The sequence below is a fragment of the Cynocephalus volans genome, chromosome 3 (genome assembly GCF_027409185.1).
Source record: "Cynocephalus volans isolate mCynVol1 chromosome 3, mCynVol1.pri, whole genome shotgun sequence".
NCBI lineage: Eukaryota > Metazoa > Chordata > Mammalia > Dermoptera > Cynocephalidae > Cynocephalus > Cynocephalus volans.
The window spans coordinates 145,805,233-145,831,062 of NC_084462.1; the positions used below are offsets into that span (position 1 = coordinate 145,805,233).

Here is a 25,830-nt window from a genome sequence, read left to right on the forward strand (position 1 = left end):
CTGACCAAGGGTAATATCATCAGTGATAAGTCATGTTGCTATATTGTGCCTCCTGGTGTGATGTGATGAGAAATATACTTGATCTTTGAGGTATTCTTCTCCCAAAACCCAATCACCAGTCTAATCATGAGAAAACATCAGACAAACCCAAATTGAGGGACAATCTACAAATACTTGGTCTGTACTCTTCAAAAGTTTTTAGGTCATGAAAAACAAGGAAAGACTGAGAAACTGTCACACTTTGGGGGAGACAAAGGAGATGTGATGACTAAATGCAACGTCCTTGATTAGGTCCTGGAGCAGAAAAAGGACGTTAGAGGAAAAACTGGTGAACTCTGTCATTTAGTTAACAGTATTACACCAGTGTTAATTCTTAGTTTTGACAAATGTACCATCATTATGTTAACATCAGGTAAGCTAGGTGAGGAGTATACAGGAACTCTACCATCTTCGTAACTTCTCTGTAAACCTAACATTCCAAAATAAAAAGCATTTAAAACAATATCCCTTGATACCTCTCATGGATGTTTGTAGGTTCTAGACAGAAAAGGATTTCAGGTACATACATGCTAGTTATGTCCGTATGCAGAAAAGCCCTTCAGTCAATCTCAATTCCAGACCTGATATGGCTCTGGCAGGCCAATCAGGACTATACCAACAAGGTCTGCCCTAGCCACCTCCCTAATCTATCTTCATTATAAATTGAAAATTATATAGCAGAGTCCAAAGGAATCTCTTCCCTCACGCCAATATCCCCTTACTCAAAGCATTACTGGGGAAAGGTAAAAATAAAATCTTGAGAATTCTCACTAGTGCTCCCAAATTTGGACAGAAGCCAACTGAGGGGGTAGGTAGGCAAGCTCAGAAAAACTCTCTGAAGTAAACACTCCTACTTACTACTGCAGAAACTCAGCAAAGGCATGGAGGCTGCTAAGGCTTACCATTTTTTTTAAGGTCTCCAGGCTAAGTTTGGGAAATAAGAAGTGGCCTATAGAAGTAGGATATACCTGGGACTTGGTGGAATGCAACTGGGTACAGGACATTTACTGGGATCTCAAAAGAGAGAACGGAGTCCAGGTCCCCCAGCAAGGGCTGACTGCCTCAGACCCAGCATGTGACTAGTTTTTGCCAGTGGAAATGATGCACGTCATATCTACACAAGGTGATCTGGAGATAATGTGTCTTCTCCACCTTCACTTCACCAATTTGCTGGGTAGATGCAAGAACTATGAGGCCCTACAGGATGATAGAGCCATAAAATAAAAGGAGTCGGGGTCCTCCACTCACCATACAAAAGGCTATCTGCTGACCAGCAAAACCTACATTTGACAGCATCAGTCAATCAGCTGTGTATATAACTAAAACATGTAGTTTTTAAAACCCCAAAACATCATGATTCCGACAACTTAATGTTGTTCATCTTTGAAACTCAAAGTGAATTTTCAAGAACCAGAATCTCTTGTACTAATATCTATATTTCAACATTCCATTTCATTAATTTTTTTGGTGTGTATTAAATCCAAGTTAAACTAAATGTAATACAACTTAGAGAAAATGTAAAACATACTATCACACTTTAATAAAATTATTTCCACTCATTCTTACCTCTGTCCTTCCTATCTGTATACTTGAGCAGAAAGGTCTCTAGGATAATATTTGTAAAATGTATTTTCAAAGTACCTGGAGTGGAGGCAGGGAGAAGGTAAGTGGTGGAGCCTTCTATTTCTTTTCTATATTGCTGAAATTTTTAATGATGATGACAATCTCATAACAACCTCATAAGTACAATTATGTCCATTTCACTGATGAGAAAAGCACAGCTAATATACAGTAAATCAGGTTTCTGAACTTAAGCATTCTGTTCCAGAGAACATGCTATTAATTCCTATACGATACTGCCTTGGTAGTAAGCATATATCATACTTTTTAAAAATAGGTGTATACTATGTTGCTTCTATGTAAGCATATAGCATACTATTTTTTTTTTAAAGGGGGAATATTAGCAGAGCATCTGGAAGCTGTAGCTGCTAATGTCATGCTCCAGTGGTGAAACCAATAGCAAACCTGAAAAATCAAGTTCAGATCCCCAGAATGGCCAGCCACCAAAAAAAAAGCACACAAAAAAACCCTGAAAAATCTAGGCGTAGCCATAACAACTCTATACTGGACATTAAAGAGGTACATTATTTATCAAGCATCTCTAATGTCAGCTAACCTGAAGTAGAACTGCACAGGGCAAGCTCAGAAATGTGGTTATTAACATTTCAGAAAAACTGGGAAGAGTAATATAGAAACAATCGCCCATATGCATTACCAGTATGTCCTAGAGGAAAGAATACCTTGGGATAAACAGCATACATTGGTTTAACTTCAGCAGAACCTTTCCCAGAAAACGTTAATATTGATAATTAAGAAAAATTAGTGTGTATGTTTTAAACCAACACAGAATTGGCTTTAAAACAATTTGCCAAAGAACCACTTGTTTTAAATTGGAAAGAAGTGCTGAATATTTAGTGGAAGTTATGCTAAACTGACACCTGCTACAACTCCAATATAATTTTAAATTTCATATTCATTAATGACTGACACTTAATGTCTTTGTAAATTAATCCTGCTTAGTGAGTCTGAATATGCTATTCTTATTCACGTAAAATGTTCAAGATACTGGCTGCAGCAACATATGGCATCCCATGCATTAAATACACTAAAATTCTCAGGAAAAGCACAATTTTTAAAGTGTAAGAATCTGTTACTAAGGAAAAAGGAGAGGGGTGGGAGGGAATGACACACATTTTCTCAGGCAGTGCAAGATTACCCCAGGTTCCAGATACAACATTCAAAGCATCTTTTTAAAAACAAAGACATTTTTCCTCAATAACATCCTAAGATGTCCAGTCTCTCAAGTAATTCCATCCAAAAGTCACCCTTTCCAGTAAGTGTACAAATGTCTAACTTCTTTCTACCTGAACAATTATCTGCCTTTTCCTTTCCAGAACAACCAGCTGGTTAACCAAACAGAGAAACCAAACTTCTCCAGTCACCAGATGTCTTAATTTGGAACAGTTAGAAGCAATGTAGAATAATCCAATTCTTGAATTGGTACTATATGTTTACTATTTCTTTTTATTCTAATTCTGAAAAGATGCTTTTAAAAATTATGCAAATGCTGTCTTTAATAATTGCAAAAAATAAAATAAAATAAGGAAAAATAAAAAGAACCATGCCCTCTTTAAGAATGATGTTAACATTGTCATACAGCCAGCTACTTGAATATTATGTATGTTACAGTTAGAAATCGTTAAGCTCCAACAACATTAAATCTACTCAAAAGTCCTACAGAATTGCTCTATTCAGGAATTCAAAAGCAATTATGACATGACAGGCCTAGAACATACTGGATTCAGCAGAGAATACAAAGTCACTACCATCATGGAAGACAGTAGGCTCACAACTAACTAAAACAATAAAAACGGTCAGTCATGAGAGTTAAAATAATATAGGATAAGGCAAGAAAAATGAAGCAGATAAGGCCTTTTAGATTCAATCATTAAGGAAAGCTTCTCCCATGATGTGACACTGAGCTGAGATCAGAATGAAATGAGGAAGCAAGGTACTGTGGCGTGAGCCTCCCAGGCAGACAGAAATAGCAAGTGGCCACGGCAGCTAAAGCTGAGCAAGAGAATGAAGGAGTGGTGTGGAAAATGAGGTTACAGAGGTAGTAGAGGCAGATGAGAGCTTTATAGTCCATGGTGAGAACTTTAGATTTGACTCTCAAGGGAGAAAGAAAGTCACTGCGGTTGACAGCTGGTGAGAGACACTGGAAACAGATTCATCTGGATGCTGCCTGGAGAACAGACCTTAGGGCAAGAGTGAAAGTGAAAGAGTTAAAAGATTTGTGCAAAATTCTGGGCAAGAGATATGATGATAAGTGGCTGCACACAGGCCACAAATATGAAAGTGGAACAAACAGAATTTTCTGGTAATTTTCTGCAGGTGGGGTGTAAGGAGTGTTGTCAAGAATGATTCCTCAGGACTTCTGGTCAAGATGGCTGAAAAGATGGTCCCCAGAGTTACTCTCTCCCACAAATCAACTAACTTACAACTATTAAAAAGCAATAACAGCCAAGCTGGGGCCGCTAGAGCTCAGGGGAAGAGGAGGAGCGACCTACCGAGTGCATGAAGGCCAGAGAAGCCACAATGAGAGAAAGAAAAAACTGTTCCGACCGTTTTGAGCCCTGGCCACTTCCAGGCTGGAGCTGCTGAGCACACGGAGCAGGAGCCAGCAAAAGCTACAGCTGTGCCCTTCAGATGAAGTTGCATGGAAGTGGCAGGAGAGAAGAGGGCCTTGGTGGCCCCCAGGCCAGCAAGAACACAAATAGAGTTCCTGTGGACCCACATAGGAGCAAAGAGCCACAACAACTGAAAAAAGGGAGCCACTCAGAGGCCAGTAAGTCATCACAAGGGACCAGCATACAGTCTGTCGCATGGGAAGTGTTTACAGCATGGGCAGTGGGAAAGACGGGCCTAATAGGAGAACACTGGGACACAGCAAGGACAGCTGATCTGCCCCCCAATCAGCTAAGGACCACTTAGAGGAGACTGGTCAAGAATACAGAATTGCATTCGGTGCAGTTTGATAAAAAGACTCAGGCCTAGACCAGTGTCTCTACACAACCCAGGTACATTGGATGTCACTAAACCCTGGAGTCCTATAATGTCAACCATTAAAACCTGAGCTGCACAAAAAGCCTTCCCCAGGGAATCAACAGCAAAGCATCAATTTAGCTCAACCACAGAGCTCAAGTACTGGTACCCACAGGAGGTTCCCCGACTTTGGAAGTAAGCAAAGGACAACAAATTAGTTCCAGCACAGAGTTTAAGTAGTGGGAACAGCAAATAATCCAACACAGAACTGAAAGAAAAAAGAGTACCCACAACTAGAGACAAAGTTTCATATTAATTAGTAAAGGTCTCATTTCACCAAAGAACACTTATAACACCTAGAAGGACCGAAAGTCCCCTAGGCTACCAAGCCAGTAACGTGGTACAACAAGGCATACTGTCAGGGCCACAGGGCCCACCCAGGGTCCGGAGGCATGGATCCAGGGACCGGACCCTCCTCCCACAACCAGGCACATGTCCAATGCCATGGGGCCCACCCAGGGTGCTGAGGCATGGATCCAGGGACTGTACCCTCCTCCCACAACCAGGCACACTGCCAGCACCACAGGGACCACCCAGGGTCGTGAGGCCTTGAGCCAGTGACCAGACCCTCCTTCCACAACCAGGCACACCACTAGCACCACGGGGCCCACCTGGGGTCCTGAGGCATGGATCTGTGGACCAGACCTCCTCCCACAACCAGGCACACTGCCATCACCACCTCCAACTAGGTAAGGAACATGCCAAAAACACCATCTCCATGTGGGTGACCCACTACAGCCATCACAATAACCATGGCTGCCGCGAAAGCAGCTAGATGCCACAACCACCATGCAGATGGTCCCCCAGCCACTGGAGTGCACTGACACAAGAAGAGTCACCAGCATAGACCAAAGAAAAGAAGAGGCTGTCTCTCTCCACAAAGCCCATTCCAGAGCGACAGAAGAAGAATCTGCTCCACAATAATATTGGGGGACCTGAACACACCTCTGAGCATTGGACAGATCATCTAGGCAACAAATCAACAGAGTAACCATTACTCTTTCAGAAGGAGAGAAGAAATCTAGGGTAATCAGAGGGGATATGGGGGAGGCAGAGGGAGATGAGGAGACATTGGACAAGGGGCATAAAGAATAAGTATGATTTGTAACAATATGTATGCTAGTGATATTGATTTGATCAATATATCTCAATGTTGAACCCCCCAAAATATGTATAATCAATTACAATTCAATAAAAATTTTTTAAAAAAAGACAAATAGTTATTTCAAAGGGCTTGTCAGTAGACTTAAAACAACTGAAGGAACAACAGTGAACTTAAAGATAAGGCAACAAAAAGTATCCAAACTGAAACACCAAAAGAAAAACAAGTATGTGTGGTAGGGGGGACAAAATACACAACAGAGCATCCAAGAGCTGTGGGATAACATCAAACATTCTAACATACACGTACTTAGAGTGCCAAAAGAAGAAGAAAGAAAAGACTAAAGAAATATTTAAGAGATAATGGCCAAGAATTCCCTAAAATTAGAAACAGACAACAAACCACAGATCCAAGCAGCTCAAGATAAACACAGGTGCACACCCTGATGCACTGTGAAACTTGTGAAAACCAAAGATAAAGAGAAAATCTTGAAGGCAGAGAAAAATAGAAGCATTATAGTCAGAAGAGCGATAATTATTACAGACTTCTCATCATAAACTATGCAAGCCAGAGGACAAAGGAAGGACACTTTTAAAGCATTGAAAGGAGAGAAAAACCTGTCAACACAAAGCTCTATACCCAGCAAAAACACCTTTCAAAAAAGAGGATAAGGCTGGCCAGTTTACTCAGTTTGTTAGAGCACAGCCTTATAACACCAATGTCATAGGTTCAGATCTCCCTGCCAGCCAGCCACCAAAAAAAAAAAAAAAAAAACAAAAGATGATAAAATAAAAATTAATGGACAAACAAAAGCTGAGAAGATTCACTGCCAGCAGATCTGCAAAACAAGAAATGTTAAAGAAAGTTATTTAGACAGAAGAAGATTGATACCAGGTGGAAATCTGGATTGACACAAAGAAATAAGGACACTGGAAATGGTAAAAATGAGAGTAAATATAAGACTTCATTTCTTTTTAAAATTTTCTTAAAAGATAATTGACTACATAAAACTAATAACATATTTAGAGATTTACAACATATGCAAAAGTAAAATGGATGACAATAACAATAAGAGGATGGGAGGAAATGGAAGGATAATGTTGAAAAGTTCTCACAACATAAAATGGTATCATATTATTTGAAGGTAGACTTTAACAAGTTAAAGAAGTATACTGTAAACCCTAGACCAACCACTAAAAAAATTAAGTCAAAATTAACAAACCAATAGTGGAGATAAAATGGAATCATTTAAAAAAGCTCACTCCAAAAGAAGGCAGGAAAATTAAGAAAAAAGGAACAAAGAACTGATGAGAAAAATAGAAAATTCAGAAACAACTAGCAAATGGTAGATTTAAATCCAACCATATCAATAATTACATTAAATATAAATGGTCTGAAAACCTCAATTGAAAGGCAGAGATTGTCAGATTGTGGGTGGTGGGGAGGGAGACATAAGACCCAACCATATGTTGTCTTTAAAAAACCTATTTTAGGGATGGCCTGTGGCTCACTCAGGAGAGTGTGGTGCTGATAACACCAAGGCCACAGGTTCGGATCCCATATAGGGATGGCCATTTCGCTCACTGGGTAAGCGTGGTGCTGACAACACCAAGTCAAGGGTTAAGATCCCCTTACCAGTCATCTTTAAAAAAAATAAATAAATAAAAATAAACTGATTTTAAATATAAAGCCATAGGTAGGTTAAAAGTAAATTCATATAAAAAGATATTACATGCGAATACTAATAAAAAGAAATCTGCAGTGGCTTATTAATATCAGACAAAGGAGAAGTCAGAATAAGGAATATTAATTCAAAATGGATCATACACCTAAATGTAAGAGCCAGAACCATGAAACTTCTAGGAAATAAAAAAAAGAAATCTATTACCTCTGGTTAGGCAAAGATATCTTACAATACAAAAAGCACAAAAAAGAAAACTGTGACTTACTTAAAATTTAAAATTCCTGCTTTTTGAAAAACAGTTGTGAAATCAAAAAGGCAAACCACAGATTGGGAGAACATATTTGCAAAACACATATCTAATAAAGATCTTATATCCAGAACATATAATGAAACCTTACAACCCAATAATAAGATAATCCAATTAAAAATGGCAAAACATCTGAACAAACACTTCACCAAAGAAAGTATATGGATGTCAAATAAGCACATGAAAAGAAGTTCAACATCATTAGTCATTAGGGATATCCAAATCAAAACCATAATGAGATACTACTATACATCTAGTAAACTGTCTGCAATTAAAAAGCACTGATAATGCCAATTGCTGGCAAGAATGTAAAGCACTGTGTTTGTTATAAGACCAAGATCAAGGATTCAGAACCCTTTACAGGGCAGCTGCCCGAAAAATCAAATGCAAAGCAACAGGAACTTTCAGCCATTGATAGTAAAATGGTACAGCCACTTTGTTAGGCAGTTTGTTAGTTTCTTATAAGGTTAAATATACACTTACCCAGCAATCCCACTTTTAGGTATTCACTCAAGAAAAATGAAAATATATGTCCACACAAAGACCTGTATAAAAATGCTCATCACAACTTTATTCATAACCACCAAATACCTGGAAACAATAAAAATATCTGTCATCTGTTGAATGGAAAAACAAACTATGGTATATTCATATAATGGAATCTGACTAAGCAATAAGAAAGGAACAAACCAGTGATACACGCAACATAAAAGGGTACATACTATATGATTCCATTTATATAACATTCTGGAAAAAGCAAAATGATAGGGGCTGAAATCAAATCAGTGGTTGCTAGGGCTGAGGTTGTGGGAGGGCACTAACTGCTAAGGGGCATAAGAAAACTTTTTAGGGAGATGGAAATGTTCTATATCTTAACTGGGGTGGTGGTTACACAACTGTGTGTATGTACACACATATACAAAGACACATCAACTCATCAAACTGTAAACTTAAAAAGGATAAAGTTTACTGAGTATAAATTATACTTCAACAAAGTTGACCTCCCATCCCCAAAGGCCAACAAAACTTAAGAAGACATAGGCAAAACTAATGAATGGTGATAGAAGTTAGAATTGTGGTTATCTTTGGTGGGGATGACTAGGAGGGGACACTCGAGAGGCTTATGGGGTGCTCATAATGATCTGATTGGTGGTGTAATAGATGTGTTCAGGGCCGACCCTGTGGCTCACTCGGGAGAGTGCGGCGTTGGGAGTGCAGCTGCGCTCCTGCCACAGGTTCGGATCCTATATAGGGATGGCCGGTGCGCTCACTGGCTGAGTGCGGTGCGGGCGACACCAAGCCAGGGTTGCAATCCCCTTACCAGTCACAAAAACGACCAAAAAAAAAATAGATGTGTTCAGTTTGTAAAAGTTCATTGTGCTGTACCCTAGATTTGTAGACCTTATAGTAGGTATACTATACTTTAATAAAGAAGTAAAGGGCCGGCCGGTGGCTCACTCGGTAGAGTGCGGTGCTGATAACACCAAGGCCACGGGTTCAGATCCTGTATAGGGATGGCCGGTTTGCTCACTGGCTGAGCGTGGTGCTGACAACTCCAAGCCAAGGGTTGAGATCCCCTTACCGGTCATCTTTAAAAAAAAAAAAAAGAAGAAGAAGTAAAAATAAGTAATAATTGCTGCTTTTTCTAATTGCTCATAGTAGGAAATGTGAAAAATCCACATTTTAAACACACACAAAACAAGCAGAAAATATAATCTTGGAGTAGAAGAGTACTTTTAAAGTAAAACTAGAAACACAGATGCCATAAAGGAAAAAAGTTAGAGATCTGATTACACAGAAGCATTTAACTGATATGCATTAGTCTGTTTCTGTTGCTTATAACAAAATACCTGGAACTGGGTAATTGATAAGAAAATGAAATTTAATGCTTACAGTTTCTGAGGCTGGGAAGTCAAAGTCCATCTGGTGGTGATGACAGTGACCCAGAGGTCTCACATTGCAAGATGGTGGAAGCACAGAGAGCTGAGAAAGACAGACTCTCCTCTTCTTTTAAAGCCCTCAGAACCATGCCCCTGACCACCATTTTTAATTCATTCACTATGGCATGGTCCTACAATCTAATCACCTCTTCAAGGCCCCACCTTTCAGTTACCATAATAGGATTTCCCACCCTCTTAACAGTCACAGTGGGGGCCGAGTTTCTAATACATAAAACTTGGGGGACACAATTCAAGCTTCAGTGAGTTTTGGGGGGACATAATTCAATCTACTACATCATATAAGGTAAAATACAAGGGCACTTCAAAAAGTTCATGAAAAGATTCATATTATCTTTTAATTCTATTTTTCCATGAATCTTTTGAAGTACCCTTGTATATTGAAAATATACTTGAAATAAAATAGAGATTGGAAGGAAACTTTCATTACACATGATTGAAAAGGGTTAATATGCAAAGAATTCATCCAAACAGAGAATAATAGCTAAAAGAAGCAGTAAGTCATAAAATGGGAAGTGGTTTTTTTTGCAGCTGGTTGGTATGGGGATTTGAACCCATGACCTTGGTGTCATAAAGCTGCACTCTAACCAACAGAGCTAATCCGCCAGCCCCAAAAAGGAAGTTTAAATGAACAATAAACATAAAAATATGTTCAATCTTACTAACAGTTGAGGAAACAAAATAAGATGGCATTTTTCACCTATCAAATTGGCAAAAATAAAAAATCTTGGTAACATCAATGCTGGCAGGGGTGTGAGGAAATGGACATTTGTAAACATTCTAATTGGAGGCTGCAGTGGATTGAATTGTGTCCCCCCAAAGTTTAGTGTGTTGGAGACTTGTTCCCCACTGTGACAGTATGAAGACGGTGGGAAATCCATTTATGGTAATTGAAATGTGAGGCCTTAACAAGGTGATTAAGTTGATGGTTTAATGGTTATTGTAAGCATGGTTCTGAGGGCTTTAAAAGAAGAGCACGTGAGAAGTTCTCACTCTCTGCTCCATCATATTCACCATGTGATACCCTAAGTTGCTGTAGTCACCACCAGGACAAGGCCTTCACTAGATGTGTTCCCTGGACTTTACACTTCCCAGCTCCGAAAATGAAAGCAATAAATTTTGTTTTCTTACAAATTACCCAGTTCCATGTATTTTGTTATAAGCAATAGGAATGGACTAATACAGAGGTATAAATTATTAAAACTTTTGGCAAGTATTCTGGTGTTATATGATAAAATTAGAAATGTATATATCCTTGAATCCAACAATATCATGTGTAGGAATCTGTCCAAAATTAAATGCATGTATATGTGTCTGTGTGTCAGGATATTTGTAAAGGGCATTTATTGTAGCATTGTAATAAAAAAAAAACCCTAACAATCTGAGGAGCCATCCATTGGCAAATAGTTGAATTTGAGTACTTCCATATAATATTAAGCAGCTTTTTAAGAGCAATGAACTAAAATCCATAGTTTACCTTAGGGTTCACTTTTTATGTTGTATAGTTCTATGGGTTTTGACAAATGCATGTTATGTATCTGCCATCATAGGATTGTTTCACCACCCTAAAAATCCATGCTAACTACTCGTTCCTCTTCCCATCCCCTGAAGCCTTGCCAGCCATTGATCTTTTTACTATCTACACAGTTTTGCCTTTTCCAGAATGTAAATAGTTGGAATCATACAGTATGTATCCTTTTCCAACCAGCTTCTTTTGCTAAGCAATAAGTATTTAAGGTTCCTCTACATCTTTTTCTGTCCCGAAAACTCATTTCTTTTTATCACTGAATTAAATTCCTTTGTATCAATGTATGACAGTTTAACCATTCACCCACTGAAGGACATCTTTATTGCTCCCAGTTTTTGGTAATCATAAAAAAAGCTGCTGTAAATATTTTTGACGTGGTGGTGTAACACCAAGGTTTGGATCCCCGTACCAGTGGCTGGCCGGTTAGCAGAGTCAGTTAGAGCATGGTGTTGTAAATATTTGTGTGCATGTTTTTATGTAGACATAAGTTTTTTATCTAAAAGAGTTTAAATATCCAGGGACGGGGGAATAAAAGAGTTTAAATATCTACATACATAGCCATATGTTTTATGGGAAGGATATGCAAAGTAAGCTATTGATGATGATTAATGATTAATTTAGGGTACTAGTTCCCCGGCAGAGAGGAGAAAACTCCTAATTCTAGGTCGTAGAGAAAAAGACCAATATAATTTTTTCTCCCCTTGCAGCCCCAGCCATGCATCAAGCAAACCCTTTAACACAAATACACAGAAGTAACTTTTAGTTCCTACTAGACCACATGCTCTGTGAAAGCAATGGCTTGTCTCTTTCATCTCTATATTCCTTGTCCCTGTCTTCATAGTAAGGGGTCAGTACATGTATGTTGGATAAATGAATGGATGAATGGCTTGGTTTTGCTATGTAACTTCATTAAATCTTCCTTATGAACAAGGAACGATGTGCTACCTTTTTCAACTATGCTAAAAATGTCCTATCATATCTAATAATATGAATTTTCATACACCAAATAACCAAATCCTTTAGAATAAAACCCCAGTCATACCTCCTTCGATATTTGACTTCAAAATTTAATTTTCTGTTGCTGTTTTGTGTTTTTTTTGGCAGCTGGCTGGTACTGGGATCCGAACCTGGACTGGTATTACAACACCATGCTCTAACCAACTAAGCTAATCAGCCAGTCCTGACTTCAAAATTTAATAACTTTTTAAACTAAATTTCTAAATTAGTTAAGAAAAATTAAGTTTCACTTTTAGAATTTATAACTTTACTGAAAAAATATTTGATGAGAATTTTCAGCAGACCAAAGAAAGGCTGTATTCTTGCTATAACAGTTTTGCAGAGCTTACCGTTATTCTAAGGGTACAACATTCATTCATTTATCACTTAACCTGGCTATAAACAAATATACAACATCAAGCATGGCAAGCTCTATGAAGAAAAAAAAGAGTTTACAGAAGAAGGGATGAGATGGGGCTAAGAAGCTACTCTTTTAGATAATAACGTGGCTAGGAGAGACCCCCAAAATGTAGTATTTGGGGAGGCGACTTAATTTAAAGAGTGAGTAATGCAAATCACTGTGACCATAACAACTTGGTGCCAACCTTAAAAAAAAAAAATCAAGGAATATTTTTTAAAAATTAAAAAAAGGATGTTTGTATAAAGACCTGACGAATGAATTCCTATCAGTCTCAAGTCTTGTCTCTCCATCCCTGATCCTAAAATGTTCACTCCTTTATCACTTTCTTGGGTTCTCTGTGCTTCCCTTCTCCTTGAATCCCACGGCAACCCAAGCCTAGCAGAGTGTTTAATAATAAACATTAGTATTAGGCACTTTTCTAGGTGCTGTAGAGTCAGTGATAACCAGAACTTGGTTCTGCCCTTAAGGGTTAATAGTTTAAGTAGAGAATTTCTCTCTTCCCATTTTGAAACATTAATTTTACATATGCCAGATAGAAAGGCTGCAGTTGCCACTACCAGATCTTTATCTCTAAACTTAATCTCTTTCTCAAGCTCTAGTCTCACACTGTTGAACGCCTGCTATATATCTCCACCTGGATGTGCTGCCAGAATTACAAATTCAGATTACTGAAAATTTACTTCATTAGTTTCTCTTTTCAATCTATGCTCCCAGTTCCCATGAATGATAGCGACATCTGACAATCAGTGGGTCCTTTCTCCTTTCAGAGTAGTTTAAATTTCTTGGTATAGCATTCAGGGTCTTCAATAGCCATAACATCTCATTCATGAACTCTCTGGCTTTGTCAGAAAGGTCTGGTCATTGAATTTTGAATATGCTGGATATGAGGAGAGACAGACAGGCAAAGGGCAAGGGAAGAAGAGAAAGTTTGGTATTGCTGGATCTTAATGTGTAAGCTTAGATGGGGAGGAAGATGAAGCTGGAGAAGAAGGCAGGGCCACGTCTTACAGTATCTTGTATGCCACACTAAAGAATCAGAACTTTATTTGGTTAGTTATGGGGCATCATTAAAGTAGTATCTTATTTTTATCTAGCACAATATTAAACAGTTTGAATACATAAATGATTTTTTGTTTTGTTTGTTTTTTAAATAAATAAATGAATTGGAAAGGGTCTAAAGCAAGAACATTACACAGTATTTTACAATGCCCATATCTATAATGTAGAAAGTGGATTTAAGGAGGAAAATGTGAGGCTGGAGGTTGGGAGACCATAAAGACTACTTAAAAAGTCCAGACAAGATAGACAGAGAAAAATGCAAACTTGAGAAATACTCAGGAGGTAGAATGAGTGAAACCTGGCACCAACTGAATTTGGAAGTGAGGAGGAAGAGGAAAAAAAGAAGAAGAGAAGGAGTAATCTAGGCTGACTCCTAGGTTGGATAACTGGGGGGACTGAGTCAGAAAGCGAATCCAAAAATCAAGAAAATGGGGGAAAAACAAAGAAATGTCTTTTAGTTTTATCCATAGTAAGCCCAAGGGACTTGTAGAGGTGGCCAAGGGCAAATGTGCAGCAAACATTTGGATACATCAGTCTACATATGACCCAGGGGGAAGTATGGGATTCTGCCGCTAGACTATAGGAAGTAGGCAGTAGTTAAAAAGTAGGAAAAAGGATGTGCTTGCTGAATGGGGAATTATACAGAATGACAATAAATAGCAGGTCAAGAATGGGACCTGGAACACCACTGTTTAAGGAATGGGCAGAGGAGGAAAAAAACACAAAACTATAATGAAGACCAGGAAAAAAAGAATTAGAAGAAAACCAGGAAAGTGACCAAACAACAGCTAATATCAACTGATCATAAATATTCTTGGTTACTGAGTCAGCCTCTTAACATGCATTGCTTCATTTAACCCTCCCAATAATCCTAAAAGATAGTCTTTTAATTACAATTTTTTAGATGAGGAAACTGAGGCTTGGAGAGATAGGTATCTCACCATAGTTGAGAGAATGGGTGTATAGCCAGACTGCCAGGGTTCAAATCCTAGTTTTTTAGATCCCTATGCCATCCAGCTGCCAAAACAAAACAAAACAAATCCTGGCTTTATTAGCTATGTATTTCAGTTTCCTATTCTTTAAGTAGGGAACAGTAATATCAACCTCATAGGGCTTTATAAGAAGTAAATTAATTACCTCATAAGTGCTCAGAATGGTGCCTGGCACAAAAAAAAGCACTCAAATACCAGTAAGTGTAGGCACAGAGAATTTCAAAGAAATGCAACAGTGTCAATGATAACTTGTATAATAACCTATTAGATATAATTTCTATCTCTTTTATATATAAATAACGAAATACACACACACTTTCTCTCTCGAATATATATACACATATGGGTTAGATACTTCTAAGGTGAATTTGCAGTGTGAATGTTCCCCAAAAAATGCTACCATAAGTCACTAAGCAAAAAGATGCTTTAACATAGTAATGATTCTTTAAATTTCCACTGTTAACCAGTTAACCAGTGGCTGAAATAAGATTAAGCCAGAATGAGGCTTCCTGACACTGGATAGCTTATAATCATGTCAACATATCTCATACAATAAAGTATTATTTTATAAACATTCATAAATTGACAGCTAAAGACTTTTTATATTTTGAGGTAGGTTCACTATTTAATACCCCAAATTAGGAGAATATCTAAAAGGAATATGTCAAAATAGAAATCAAAACAGTAAGTGGTAAAAGCCTTTAAACAAATATATATACCTTATATAATACTCCTGCAAAGATATAGTAGAATCAGCTCGTTTAACCACTTTTGTGCTATATTGTGGGAAGATCAGAATCTAGTAAATTCTAACTCATTTCCTCTCTTCTGAACACAACAAAAGATCCTGTTATCAGAGAAACAACCAACAAAAGGCATAATTCTTGAACTATCCTGCAAAAGCCGGATATTAAGAGAAAAAAATTTCACACTTACTTTATAGATCTGATGTAAAGGATAAAAAAAAAAAATGACTGAAAATAATATATTGTCAATTGTAACTTTACTAAATATATGAATTAGTCTTAAGTTATCAAACTGTTTTAATACTCGCCTTCCTTGCCCTTGGCACTGATTACTACTGCCATCTAGCAGCAGGTCCAAACATTAAGAGAAGTGCAAAAAATCATTCAGAACCTAACTACAGTCTCCAAACAAAAAGATGCCTTAACACATTAAAAATTTTTTATGTTTTTGCTCTTAACCATGATAACTGAGATTGAACTGAATACTTCTTAGAAGTTCCTCTCTTCCCCGGCAACGTAAATTATTACCTCCATTGTGAATTCCTAGACTTAACCCTCAATCCTGCTGTCTCTCCAAAATTCCAATCCCATATTTCTAATGTCTGCCTAGATCTACACACTTGGACATGCTGCCAAAACTTCAAATTAAATATACCTAAAATATACCTCATACACCTATATTCTCTATCTCTGGTAACTTTACAGTCTTCTCAGTCATCTAGGCTCAAAATCTCAGAATCATTTTTGATTAAAAAGAGGCAAGGGAAAACAGTCAACCTAATAAACCCTACCTTGAAAACCATCCTTCACATCCATCTCCTGGCTGTTTGCCCTGCATTACCCTCCTTCAGTTCTTCAATACCTCTCATCGGCAACTGCTATAACCTCCTACGTGCCTGACACAGAGCAGGACAGGAAACAGTTCATTTAACGTCTACCTGGTTCCTTGACAAAGATGACAAGAACAGGACAAATTCTTACTTCCCACAGAAGAAATTTCATATAAAAGAGTTTGAGTTTTATAATTACGCATTAATTTCATGTCATACAAAATACTGACATTTAGCATACAAACTGGGAAATAAAGCAAATATGATTTCACAAACATTTAAGTACATAAAACTAAATAGTCACGCACCGCATAATGTTTCAGACAACAATGCCACACATACAAAAGTGACCCCATAAGATTATATAGAACCTGAAAAATTCCTATCACCTACTGACACTGTAGCTATCATAATGTTGTAATGCAACACATTACTCATGCAGGAACAATAGGTTATACCACATAACCTAGATGTCTAGTAGGATATACAATCTAGGTTCATGTAAGTACACTCTGATTTTCACACGATGAATTTCTCAGAACATATCCAGGTTGTTAAGTGACACATTACTGTACTTAATTTTTATAAAGTATAATACATTCTTTAGATGTTTCTGCACAGGATGCATGAATGAAAGTTTGAACATGTGCATTACTCACTGCATTTTATAGACTATCAATACTTTAATGGGTAAAATGTTATTTCACCCAGTAAAACATTTTTCCCACAATATAACAACAAAAAGGGTTACTACTCTCTCCAAGAATCCTACATCCTTTTCTTGAGTTAAGATAACTCAAGATCTTACCTGTACTTCAAGATCCAGCTCAAATTCTCCTAGAACTATACACTCTATCTTAACCCACTACAAGGTGAATTTACACTCCCCCTAAATGCCAAAATACAATGTTATGCATATACTAAACATATTAAAGTGTTATTTACCTCTATGTTTTACATATTTATCATCATTTCTCCCCACTGTAGAGTATAAACTTCTTAAGGACAGGGAGCATGGTTCCCAATTCTCTAATACCAATCCTCTACCAGCTTGAGGCTAGCTTGACAGCCTACCCCACGAATCTCCATGAGGAGTATAAACACACACACACACACACACACACACACACACACACACAATACACTTAATAGAGGAAGATAGGAGGCAAAGATATGGAACTACATGTATATGTAAAACAATGACAGTTTACACAGGAAAAGATCCCCAAACAACGCTCAAGCCTCAGAGGCAGTTATCCCTTTTTACGGAGTAAGCAAGGTTCCTACATAAATAAATCATGGATCCTTATACCGGCCAACCACCAGCTTTGAGGTCAATTCACCCCAGTCTCCTAAAGTCTCAGAAAGCCCCATGAAGGCATAATTGAAGAAGCTAAGAAAAGGATTAGGACTTGAAAACATCACCTTACAGTCTTATACAGTAAACACTCAATAAACGCCTGAAGGTCTGAACATAATTTAATAGCTAGTCCTACCTCGAAACCCAAATTCTGGAATTAAACAATATGTCAAAATGCTACTCTTCTCTCACAAAATAAAGGATCAAACTATCTCAAATTTCCAGAATGCAGTAAGTACTTTGTCCTTTATTGATATGATATAAACATGTCTTTGATACAAAAAATGAATCCACATTCTAATCTCTTAAGATTTAAAAAAATAACCCAATGATTCATAAATTGTATTATTCCGACTTTTAGAATGGCTCAGGGGATTTGTGTGACTCTCAAACTCCTTTCTTAGTTCCTAAGAAAAACCTTAATTTGGTTTTATGATCTCAGGGGAAAACAGGGAGAAAGTTTAGAGAGAATACAATAGCTTTATAAAAATAATTCAGTGCTATATCATATATATGTTAATGTGGGTTAATGGAATCACACCGAATAAGAACCCCAACCAACCAACCAATGTGAAAAATTTAGCTCAATACCTATTCTTCTTTCTTACTTTTTTGAAAACAGATTTTTGTCATGTGTGCTAACAACTTCAGGTCAGAGCAATGAAGGGCTGAAGGACCATGAAGGAAGAAAACAGCTGTGACAGAATCAGAACCAAGATAAAAAACTCTGATAACAACCAAGAATTGGAAACACAGTGGGAAATGAAGGAACCATCTCTGGGATAGACCTAGTCAACATGAATTAAAGAGGTGTTACTATAGAAAAGGAGGCAGTGTTTTTATGCGAAAAGATATGCACTAGACGTGAGGGGGCTTACTTTTCTGGGGGGAGTGTGAACTTCACTAAATCACAGATCCTATCTGAACCTTGGTTTCCTGACATCACCATTTGTTCTATTTACCGTTTCCTCTGTGTGTATCAGTGATGTACCAGTAATTAAGATATACTGAATTCTTGCTATATGCCAGGCACTGTTCTAAATGCTAATGCATTATATCTTTGGGGGGTTTTTTTTGGCAGCTAGCCAGTAAAGGGATCCATAGCTTTGACCTTGGTGTTACCAACACTACGCTCTAACCAAGTGAGCTAACTGGCCAGCTCCCTTATGCATTATATCTCATTTTGCCTTCTGGACAGTCCTATTAAGTAGGTACACTTACTTCCCCCATTTTATATTTAGAAAAGTAAAACTTAGAAAGTGTGGGTGATTTGCCAAAGATCACTCAGCTCACAAATGGAGAGAAGGAATTGGAACTAAAATCTGATTCCAGAGCCCACACTCTTAAATACTTTCTTATACTGCCTCTCAAATGATATAAAGAACATATCTTACAAAGCATTTTAAAATGGCCATTCAAATGTAAACTGATGTTATTAGAATCCTCATTTGCACTAACCGAAATGAATCATAATTCAAACAACCAAGCAATATACAGTAAAAATACTTAGAGCATATATATGTGGAAAGCCTTAATACAACAAAGATAACATAAATATGGGCCAGCTCGTGGCTCACTTGGGAGAGTGTGGTGCTGATAACACCAAGGCCCCGGGTTCGGATCCCATATAGGGATGGCCGGTTAGCTCACTGGGTGAGCATGGTGCTGACAACACCAAGTCAAGGGTTAAGATCCCCTTACCAGACATCTTTAAAAAAAAAAAAAAAAAAAAAAAAAAGATAACATAAATATCAATGATATGAACTCTAGTGCAAATTGTGGTTGCTTGGTGAAAACATGCAAGTTTCCAAATATTTACATGCTTAAAGAAAGATTTAAAATAATATCAGCTGTAAGATATAATAAATTTAAAATATTAGCCATTACCTGAAGTTTTCTCTCAAGCTATTATTTTAGATTAACACCTGATGGATGAGACTGAATAAAATCAATGATGAAGGCATTTATTTAACAGTGTTTGTCAGTCACTGTTTTAAGCATTTTAAATATTTACACATTTAATTCTCATAACATCATAAGAGGTACTTATTATTCAATTTTACAGATGAGGAAATTAAAGCACAGAATGGTTATAAACAGCCCAAGATCACACAGCTAGTAAGTGGAGTCAGGACTCAATCCAGGCAGTTTGGCTTAAGAATCTGTGCTCTTAACCACTAGCTTGCTGCAATTCAAGGAACAGTGAAATTCTTTTTTAAAAAGCCAATAAAAAGTAATAAAGATCAGGATGAATGCCCTCAAAGAGAACAGAGCCATCATGTTTTTCAATATATCTATATCTATATCTATCTATCTATCTATCTATCTATCTATCTATCTATCTATCTATCTATCTATCTATATAAAACACTAAGGAACATGTAAAAGAAATATCTTAACTGACATGATAAATAGATTATTCTAAATTATCAGGAAAATATTTTTAATTATAATGACACACCAAGCTCATTAGTCACTGGAAGAGGTTTCTTTTAATTTTCCAACGAACTTGTTGTGTTAACAAAGCAAAATAAAATTTGGAGAAACGCTACTAACTCAAAAGAGGCAAAATTGTGCTAGAGCTTAAAAAAATAAATCACATGTACTAATGGAGTTCACAACAGAATTAATGCTAAATTTGAATCCCTTTAGATACAATAAATAATATAACCTTATAATCTTATTTTTTTTATAGAAGAATTTCACATTCACAAAGGACTACAGTATTTATCATTTTGTCTGATTCTCACTACTGTGAGTTAAAGTAGGTCAAGTACTATTATTGTTGTTTTATAAATGAATAAATTAAAGCTCAGAAAAGTTACATATTTTGCATGGTCTAAATAGATCTTCTGACTTCAAGTGCTTCTTCTATCACATCATGCTACACTTTCGTGCTTTATACTTTTCTAAGTTGTTTTCTAATGATTAATACTCAGGCAAGAAAATTTGGAAAAGAATACAGTAACACACATAATGGAGTTTTATTTTTTAAATGTTAACAGAGTTTTACTAATTATCATATGCTGTACAATTTATCTAGCTAGAATGATGAACCAGTTAGCCTTGTCAAAATGAACTTGGAACCCAAGAAAAATCTGCATTTAAAGCTAAGTGAGTCCAATTTTAAATACTTAAATGTGAAATAATGTGGCCCTACACTGGTACTATTTTTCAACAGTTAAAAAAAAACAAATTATTTCTATCGTTCATCTCAATCACTGAAGTTTATTCTAAACCAAGTAAGGCAACTTGCTAGATCAAGATACAGAGGTGGGTGATCCAAATGTGAACATTTAACAAATAAGTGAAATAGCTTAGGTTTGAATTACTGGGGAGAATTTTTTAAGTTATATAATCATATAATCAAGAAAATCCCCAATAAATTGTACTTTAAGTGTACAAAAATAAAAAACTTTTGGCCTCTAAATTGCATACTATATCCTCTCACCCCAACGTTAGGTGATAGAGACATTAACATTGGGCTTGCAGAAGAGATGCCCCAAAACTAGTTTTGCAATTAGCCTGACACACATTTGAGAAAATAAAAGCACCAGAATAAAGAGGTTGAAAAAAGAATTTGTTTGGAAAAAATTATTTATGGGATTACTGTGGAATTTCTTCCTTGTCCCACCTTACCATGAATGAGAGCAGCTTGAAGGTCCCCTGTAAACTGTTGATAGGATTCATGCTGGGAAAAGTCTAAGAGACTGTGGCTGGCTACCTGCTCAAAAAGAACAAGGAGAAATGGCTGCACTGCATTGTTACCAGCCTGACTTTATACCCAAACTTCATCAGGACAAAGGATGAGGCTTTTTCCTGTGGACCTGATAACAGCACAGGTCTGGAATCAGCTTAAAAAGGACTTTGCCCAGGGGCTGGCCAGTTAGCACAGTTAAGAGAGTGGCGTTGGTAACACCAAGGTCAAGGGTTTGGATTGACCTTACGGCCAGCTGCCTCCCCCTCCAAAGAAAGACTTTGTCCAATAGGGTTGCACATTTGGATGACAATGGAAAGTACACAGGGTGAAGAAACTAATGGCTGGAAACTCAAGGCTGAGGGCAAATTGTAAACAGCTGGCTGGATGTATTGCCTACTATAGCAGAGACTGCTAGCACACCAGCAGATAAGTAGGTTGGCACACAACTAGTTAGAGGTGGCTATATGACAGACTTGTAGCCAACAGAATATGAGAAAATAGTAATGTAGGTCACTTTCATGCCTGTTCCTTAGAAACTTCCCACGTGTTTCTCGCACTTTCCCCCTTCTTACTCCATGCAAAAAGCACAGATTTTACTTAATAGTTACTATATACTGACTGCCTAATTGGAGATGGGTTCTTTTTCATACATTATCTATTCCAACATATCCATACTGGATGGTAAGAAACACAATTCAATCAGATACTGCCTCCTGAGAATTATGAATTCCAGCCTGAAATGAAAAAGCAACAGATGGCTGTCTTCTTTTGAAGCTATGATGAAAACTGAAGACATCAGAGCTATCTTCTTGCTAGGAGGATTGAAGGGGATCAGTGGGGCAATTCTGGCATCCTCAGTGATGAGGGACCATCGGTCCAGTTCTCTATGGAGCCTACTGCACATTCTAAGTTAGGAGCAATGGGATCTGAGACTTTATATGGTTGTTTAAATGGTTTCCTTATAATGAATTCCCATCACCTGAGGTCATGCTTCTTGAACTGGGGAATACACACCTATGACTATAGTAAACAGGGAATTGTGAGAAGCCACAGATTAAACAGCAGTCTCTCTCCCTAGAACAGCAACATTATGATGTGAATTCAAAACAGCATCAACCATAAACATATTATGAAATTGGATGCAAAAGTCACATAAATTTTTAAGGTATATTAGAATTCAAAAAATTTCACTTTTCTAAAGTGTTAATTCAGGCTTTATGTCGGATATCACAGGAATATTCATTTACCTCTGCTGTTAAAAGATATTCCAGTGGAGAGTTGGAGAAGCACCAACCTGTGGTAACTTACAAGATTCTTTTCACAGCATCTGAAAGTCTAACTCAGTCATTTAATGTGAATTTTTTTCTTGCTCCTACTAGACTTTAAACTGCACTAGCCTAAGATGTTTACCCTTCTTTATATCCGTTGTGGTAGGCTGAATAATGGCCCCTAAAGATACTGAAGGTCCTAATTCCTGGAACCTATAAATGTTTCATTATATGACAAAAGGGACTTTACAAATGTAATTAAGGATCTAGAGATAGAGAAGTTATCCTGGATTATCTGGGTGAGCCCTACAAGTACCTTCATGGTGGGGAGGCAAAGGGAGATTTGACTACAGAAGAGAAGGTGCTATGATGATGAAAGCAGAGATTGAAGAGATGTGCTTTAGAGGAAGAAGCCATAAGCCAAGGAAGATAGACGGCCACTAGAAGATGAAAAAGGAAAGGAAATGCATCTTCCTCTCAGAACCCCAAAAGGAATCAGTCCTGTGACACCCTGATTTTAGCACAGCAAATCTGATTTTAGACTTCTGACCTCCATAACAGAATAAATTTGTGTTAAGTCACTAAATCTGTGGTAAATTGTTATAGCAGCCATATTAAATTAATGCATCCTTTTAATAGTTTGGCAGTGATTTGCACATAATCCACCTTAAAATGTTTAGCTGACTTAACATGAACATCATTCCAGTAGAGAAACAGACATTCTCTTGTGTTTGATATCAAATAATGAAAATGTAAAAAATACATAGAAATCATTGAAAATGTAGTTCTTTAAAACTCTATAGTTAAAGTCTTGCTTCTCTCAAAAAAAAAAAAAAAAAACTTAAAGGAAAAAAGTAAAAAAATCAGTATCTTCAGTCCTATATGTAACTAATAATAAAAGCTTCAGAAAGGGGCCGGCCCGTGGTTCACTCGGGAGAGTGTGGTGCTGATAACACCAAGGCCACGGGTTCGGATCCCATATAGGGATGGCCGGTTAGCTCACTGGCTGAGCGTGGTGCTGACAACACCAAGTCAAGGGTTAAGATCCTCTTACCAGTCATCTTAAAAAAAAAAAAAAAAAAAGCTTCAGAAAAAGTAGATATGATTTTAGGTTAAAACAAGTATACGACTTAAAAACTGCATGCATCATGATCCAAGGTGAGATAAAAAAAAAACTCAGAAAAGCAATATGTGGACTGGGATGGCAACAAGAAAAAAAAATGTTAAAAAAAAAAAATTGCCAGGCCCCCAGAATTTATTTTCTGATTTACAGTGAGCAAGTTATCCACCTTTTTTGTTTTGTAGACTTCTGAATAAAATCAAGTTCTCTCTTTCCACAGAGAAAACAAACAAACAAAAAATATGTGGGCTGACTTGCTTTATGCTACCTATAGAAGTCTAAGGTAAAAATACAAACCAGACAAGTAACACTTCTGCACTAACAGGGGAATACTGTCCTGAACCCTAGGCAAGCAAATAGACGGTCCACATAGGCTTAAGCAGTATTTCACACCTGAGTGGTACTTGGCTGAATGTTACCACTATTTTATTCTGTCAAGTAGGTTCAATGATACTCTAGGCCCCACAGAAAAGAATTTGAAAAACAAAAACAGTCAAATGTAGTTTACATCAGTAATTTATATTTTAAATTCATTATCTCATGTGATCCTTACAACTCTTAAGTAGTAGTCAGGTTTGGTATTGACTTCAATTCTGTAGCTGACGAGTCTCAAGGTGACTTGTCCAGTCAAAGGTTAGTTAACTGGCTCCTACTCCGATGTCTTTCTATTAAATTTTACTTCGATAACAATAATCAATGAATTCACTTTCAGGTATGTTGTACTGACTTTTAAAATAATTTCAAGTTAGGAAAGAAAACAGGAGCAACGTTTAACAAGCAACACCATCTATTAATTTACCGTCCATGGAAGCCGAATGCCACACTCAATTTAGGTTGTCAGAGACACGCTGAAGAGAACACAAGGACGATTAATTTAATGTCTAAGACCGTTTCTTCCCGCGAAAATGATAACATTAACAGTCCCCATCTTTACACTGCTGTGTGAATTAAATAATACAGTACTCGCAAAGTGTTTAACATAGTATCACAGCACATACATACTACATGACGTTTCCTCCCATGTGCTTTCTGAGCTCGAAAATATCTAACCCAGGAGATGGGCGTCCAAAGAACTCGGGAGGAAGAGCAGAGGAAAACAGGTCCTGGCTATCCTTACCTGAAAAACGGCAGAGCGCTTAACTTTTACTGACAAATGTCCCCCCAGGAAGCGCCGGGGGCGGCGTCGGCATCACCCACCTGAGCCGCAGAAGGCCCTCGCGGCAGAAACTGCCGTTTGACACAGGGGCTCCGACCGCCGCAAGAGAAGCCCCAACATGTGCTCCCTCCTCCCGCCACCTCCCATTGCCCTCGGCGCTACCCGCGCTAGAGGTTCAGCAACTCCGCTTTCTACACTCAGCCAGCACTGTCACCACCCGCCGAGGCAGCTGCCCATCCCGGGGACCTCACCCAGCCCGGTCCTACCAAATGTACCTCAGCAGCCTGCCCCCAACCGATACCGGAAAAGGTGCAAGCTCAGCCGCGGCTTAGAGCAGAGGACCGGAACTCCGCCCTCTACCTCTCTGATTGAGTAAATGCGCAAAGGAAGATGGAGAGGATTGATCAGCAGCAGAAAGGCGGGCCTTGACTCAGGGGAAGCGAAAGAGGCGGGGCGTGGAGGCGCGAGGAATCTGCCAGGGGCGGGCCTCTTTTGCTAGGTCCCGATTGGACAAGATCAGGAAGTCTGCGCCTGCGTAGACCCCCCACTTTCGTATAACGCCGCACAGCACCGCCCCCTACCTTACGTGAACGGAAGTCGTACGATCCCGTTGGTTGTGACGAAGGTTTGAGTCGTCTGGCTGCGTGGCCAATAAATAGCAAGAATGAATAAAGCGGGTTCCGCCTCTTCCCCAGCTGACTGCATCCTTCCGTTGACAGTGGGCAGCGTGGGTTCCCTTCAGCGTTTAGACACTAGAGCTTCCACAGAGCCCAGCTCGGGTAGAGAACGGTTATGGTGACTAGGAGATTTCTACTGCAGATGAGAAATAACTTAGTAGTTAGAATCGGGCCCTGAACCAATCCCCATAGGCTCAGTGTTTGAACACGAGGGAACCAGTC

General features: G+C 38.0%; 1 protein-coding gene across 6 annotated transcripts in view; it reads right to left on the bottom strand.

Annotated features, from left to right (window-relative positions):
* Nucleotides 1-25,576, bottom strand: part of WDR89 (WD repeat domain 89) — a 37,103-nt gene extending 11,527 nt beyond the window's left edge. Inside the window, exons 1-2 of one of the 6 annotated variants that reach the window (XM_063091270.1) lie at nt 25,207-25,304; nt 8,281-8,388 (exon numbers count right to left, since the gene is read on the bottom strand). Coding sequence is in view for 1 of the 6 variants with exons in the window: in XM_063091268.1 (XP_062947338.1) it covers nt 16,289-16,335 (47 nt within the window). In the remaining 5 variants the exon portion in view is untranslated. Of the gene's footprint in view, nt 1-8,280; nt 8,389-16,288; nt 16,362-24,574; nt 24,604-24,972; nt 25,042-25,206; nt 25,305-25,512 lie in introns of those variants that run through there. The other 5 variants (XM_063091272.1, XM_063091271.1, XM_063091273.1 and 2 more) reach the window with 5 other exon arrangements.
* Nucleotides 25,577-25,830: the final 254 nt, after the last annotated feature.